Below are 5,076 nucleotides of genomic sequence, written 5' to 3'. Positions count from 1 at the left end.
CCGAGCCCCAGCTGCTCCGGGCACAACGCCAGGCCCCAAGGTGCACCTGACCATGGAGGATCTCCAAGCTGCTGTGCAGGAGAAGGCAGGAGAGGGATCAAATGGGGATGTCTGGCTACTGGGAAGGAGAAAGGTGCTTGATTTCCCACTGCCACTACCTCCTCACTTGCACCTTGTGGGAGCAGCACAGCAGAAGATGCTCTTGGGACTCTCCAGCTGTGCTTGGTGGGGCCCTACTGATTCCACTGTTGGGCAGAAGGGGGAAAAAGCAGCAAAACCCTTCAGGAGTTCATCATTGCTCGAGTCCAGACCATCTCTAATTGAACTCAAGATTCCCCCAAACAGGAAACATCCTTAGCAGAGTCTGAAGTCCCAGCAGAAGGTTGCTAATGTTTTAATACATCACTTCAAAGTGAGAGCAGGATAAAAGCCACAGGGACTGAAGGAGGAGCTGATTGTGGGTGTTGGCTGCTGCAGAGAACAGAACAGCTCATGGTGTACAGCCGAGCCCTGAGTTCTCTCAGGGAAGCTCTGAACACTGGGAAAGCACCACAGGGGCCAGCCACCATGTGGAAAATGTGGAAACTTGTCCCCTCCTTTCTGCACAATCATGTGTGGCATATTCCTGCCCAAACCCATCCTTCAGCTGACCAAGCTTTCCCTGCCTATCTGCAACACCTTGTTCAGCAAATACTGATCCATAACAAAAAAGTCAGTAACAAAGGGAGCTGTGAATTACAGGACCACAGCTCAGAGTGCTAATGCCACATCCCTGGCTGGATCACCAGAGGGTCCCAACATGATCTCCAAAAAGGCCCAAATAGTCCATAATTATAAGAGATGTGCCTGGAAAAACAGGACAGGTCTGGGACAGCATCCAAGCTACATCCCAAGTTAGCTTCCAGTGGATAACCCTGGGTAACACGAAGATGAGTAGAAGGGGCAGCAGAAGGGAATGTGCATCCATGCGTTTTGGCAGGACTATCTGCTCACACTGTTTCGTTCAGCATCAAATGAAATCCTTGTCTGTGCTCTGGGGAAGCTGTGAGACATACAGCACAGGCTGGTTCCACACCCAGAGCTTTGTCATCACCAACAGGCCAGTCCCTTAACCAGGGGATGCAGGGACACGACCACAAGGTGAGTGGCCACGGCCTCACTCTGATGCTTTATCCCACTCCTGCAGGGTCTTGGGGTCACCCTGTGAAAACCAGTGAGGTGGGAAAATGTGTGCACAAAGGAGAGGTGTGAAAAGCAAAGATGAGCACAGCTGAGGAGGGCTCAGCCGTGGTCATCATGCTCCTATGAGAGAAGACTAGAGACCAAAAAAGCATAAAAACAAGGGCAGTATGGGATATAATGCAAAATCCTCAGGAAATATCCAAATAAGCTTTGCACAGCCTCCAGAAACTGTAGGCTGAGCACCAGACTTGTCTTTTCATTGTTCCCACAGGAAAACAAAGTCTCAATATTTCTGTTAAATTAACATGCATGGGCTGGGTATGGAAATTGCTAAACTATAACAAAAACCATGGTGGGCTCATTAAGTATCAGCACAAATCTATCTGTGGAGCCAGCAAAGGTGGGCCTTCAATATATGCAGCAAAGTACCTGAATTGTGTTAAAAGTAGGACTAAACAGAAGATAAAACAGGATGGAGGCAAGAGGAGTCATTCTGGGAGATTCCCAAGGGTGCTTTGCTGAGGCAGTACATCAAACTACTGCTCCCAACAGCAGAAAGATGCCACAGCTTGGAGCATTTAATTAGAAACCAGACAGAGTGGCACAGGTAAGGAATAAATGGTTTGGAGAGCTAATTGGTGGAAGCTGGAGAAGTTCCCCAACAACAGGAAACCTCATCTTCCCTATGATTTTGGCAAAGGGGAAGAGGCCGTGTTCTGCTGCTCTTATTAACATTGTGCAGTTCCCAATGTCCTGCTTCCAGGGACAGCATCAAAAAGATGCCAGCCCCATGAAACAGAAGAAATGGGCCTTTGTGTTTGAAAGGGAAAGCTAAATCCAGCACTCTTCTCCTTCACCCCAGATAAAAAAGTAATATTCTGTTTTACGTATCTTTGCTAAAGTTTTGCAGACAGTGCCAGAAGCACTTAAGCAATGTTCTAGAGGGTTTACTTAAACACAGGCAATAAAAGACAGAGTTTATTCCCTTTTCCCTGCCCACTACCTACTCTCAGCACCCCAGCAGATGGACAAGAGTGACCCAGTTCTGCACAGAGCTGCAGAGGCACCACCCAGGTGGAAGCCTCTCTCATCAGAGCAGAGGCAGCTCAGCACATCTGGAACACCTCATCTGCAATCCCACTTATCAAATCTCTTCTTTTGCTGAAAGGGCTGGAGAATGATGATGCAACTTTAGAAAAATTAACAGCAAGAGCAGGCACCAGTCTTACTGGAGTCACCACAAAGAGATTAAGGAGAAAGAGTTTGCACATGGTCCTGCATCTGCACTGCAGACAATGCATGTCTTAATCTTTTCAAGACTATTCAGACTCGCAATAATTAATATTCAAGATCTCACAATTATTACAATCCCCTCTTTTTGCCTAAGAGAAAAAAATCAGGAAAGAGCAACCCTAAGGGATACAGCCCTGAGCCTGGGGAAAAGCTGTCCAAGCCCTGCCTATGCAGAATTAGGGCTCAGCAAAGAACCTCACAACCATCACCCTCTGCATTCATCCCTGACCCCTACAGACTTGTGGACATGCCAGGAAGGAGAATGAGGCGATGATCTTCAAGGTCCATTCCAAATGAATTCTATGGTTCTATGTCCACAAGCCCCCAGACAGGCTGAACCCCTCCAGGAGGGATTCACTCTCCTTCTCACACGCCCTCATGGAAAAACCTCTCACTGTTTGTACAAACCCAGACACACTGCACCAAGCTGGGAGTGTTCCCAGCACAGCTGAGGGCATCTCCTGGATCCCCACCCTGTGCAGCACAACCTGCTGTGTGCATTTCAGACCCAGCCCTGCAGATGCACACGAGCACCATCATCCTCCCTGCTCTCCCTTACCTCCTTGGCCCACGCTGGCTTCTCGCTGGCATTTATCCCTTCTTTGTAATGGTACAGGGGTTTCTTCTCTGCTGGCCTCTGGTCCTGCCTCTGCTGCTGCTGCTGCTGCTGCAGGGACACCAGGCAGTGCCTCTCCTGCTGGAGCTGCCTCTGCAGCCTCTCCGCCTGCCGCTGCTCCTCCAGCTGCTTGCGCTTGTACTCCTGCCCAGGAGAAACACAGTCACAAGGTGCCCAGCCAGCCTGCAACCTGCAGATTTATCTGTCTGGGTCAACAACGGGGCCTGAGCATCTGAAAGGTTGTTTTCTGGCAGAGCTTGCTGATTTGGAAGATGTAGGGGACTGAGTTGTAAAGCATCCCCAAGGAGAGACAGCAGAGCCAGCAAATTCAGAGTTGTGACTCTGCCAGTGATGCTTTGCAGCCACTGAACTGCCCCCTTTGGGAGGAATGGGGGATGTGAGTGCTGCCTTGTCAGGGAAACCCTGCAAGACCCACTGAGGGCTGATGTTTGCTTAGAGTTACCACTGACTTTGCCCAGGTTTTTCTGGACAGAGAAATGAAGGATCAATTCAATGAGGTGCCAAACATCACCTGGTCAAGATGGGGCTCAGTGTAACCTGGTCTAGTGGAAGGTGTCCCTGCCCATGGCAGGGGGTTGGAAAGAAACAGCCTTTAATGTCCCTTCCAAACCAAACCATTTTATGGTTTTATGGTCAGACAAAACCCAACTGAAGCCAACTCCTCTGTAGGACCAATTAATTGATCCTGAGAAGAGCCAGAATGCAAAGCCAACTGTGTGATCTTTCTGAATCCCTACAGCTCTATGAGTTTAAAGGAGTAAATAATTTTGAGAAGTCCTTTTAAAAGGTAATGGTTTGTGTGAGGGCTTTTGTTTTTCCTAAATAAAATAGCAAGACAAAAAAACCCCAAACAAACAACCCTGTATATGAAAAGAAAATGCAGTAAGAGTAACAGCTACTAGCAGTAAAAAGGATCACTCAAACCCAAATTAAATAAAAAAGAGGACATCAAGAATGCAAACAGCACACAAGGGAATAGACAGTGTTCCTGCAAAGAAATTGAAACAAAAGCCTTCACTCAGAACATGAAGAACAGCATGGCAGGGTGGGTTTGATGGATGCAGGCACGCAACAGCCTGAACACACCCCAACATGCTGCAAACAGCCTCCAAAACTCCACAGCAGCAACCAGGGCTTCTCCTCTCAGGAGGACAGACACACACACGCCAATGCTGCAGAGGGATGCGATGAGAGCCGTGCACCACGAGGGGAGCCAGCCCCAGGCAGAACGGGGGATCCAGGCATGCTGCAGCCATGGAGCAGGACAGGAGGCTCCAGGAAGGGTGGTGATAGCGGTGTCTCCCATGTCTGGGAATGTCAGGAGGCACTGGGGGACACGGGTGCATGCAGACATGACACGGGCAGGAAGCGGCAAGCGTGGCCGTGGCCTCCCATTTACCAGAAGTAGCGCCTGCTCCTGCAACAACTGCTGCTGCAGGATCTCTAACTGTCTCTGCTCCTCCTCTAACTGTCGCCTGATGTACTCCTGGAGGCATGGGCAGCAAGGATCAAAGGAAAAAGAGAGAGAAGGTAAAAGAGCCAGTATTTCCAGAGAGGAAGGAGAATGAGGTGGGCACCCACATCCGTCCCGCCCAAGTGATCTGATCAATCAGCCCTGGCACCCTCCATCCCTGCCCAAAGAGCCCAGGGTGTCCACCACTCTACAAGAATGGAAACCGCAGGGGAATGGCAAACATTACCCAAGAATAACAAAAAACCTGACCCCAAGAACAAGCGGGCGTGGAAAACCTGCACCAAGTGCCTTCACATCTGCGGGCCAGCAAGTGGATCCACACAGAAATAAACAACGGCAGTGAAAGCGACACACGCAGTGTTAACAATTAAGCAATTTGCTCTCAAGTGGTAAAAAAGGAGTGTTTACAGGAAGATCTCTGATGAGAGGCAGAGGAAGGCGTGCTCCCAGCCCGGTACCTGCTCGTGCTCCGCGCGCCGCCGCTCCTCCT

The 5,076-nt window shown here is 49.7% G+C and overlaps 1 protein-coding gene across 1 annotated transcript in view; it reads right to left on the bottom strand.

Moving 5' to 3' along the window:
- TNIK (TRAF2 and NCK interacting kinase) overlaps positions 1 to 5,076 on the bottom strand; it is a 121,073-nt gene that overhangs the window by 33,183 nt on the left and 82,814 nt on the right. Inside the window, 3 exon segments of the mRNA XM_031055481.1 lie at positions 3,035 to 3,235; positions 4,512 to 4,598; positions 5,045 to 5,076. The exon segment at positions 5,045 to 5,076 is cut by the window's right edge and continues 58 nt beyond it. Of these exon segments, the coding sequence (XP_030911341.1) occupies positions 3,035 to 3,235; positions 4,512 to 4,598; positions 5,045 to 5,076 (320 nt within the window).

The sequence above is a fragment of the Geospiza fortis genome, unplaced genomic scaffold, assembly GCF_000277835.1.
Source record: "Geospiza fortis unplaced genomic scaffold, GeoFor_1.0 scaffold172, whole genome shotgun sequence".
Lineage (NCBI taxonomy): Eukaryota > Metazoa > Chordata > Aves > Passeriformes > Thraupidae > Geospiza > Geospiza fortis.
Note: the sequence above shows the minus strand (reverse complement) of the source record. Positions and strands in the feature narration are given on the sequence as shown.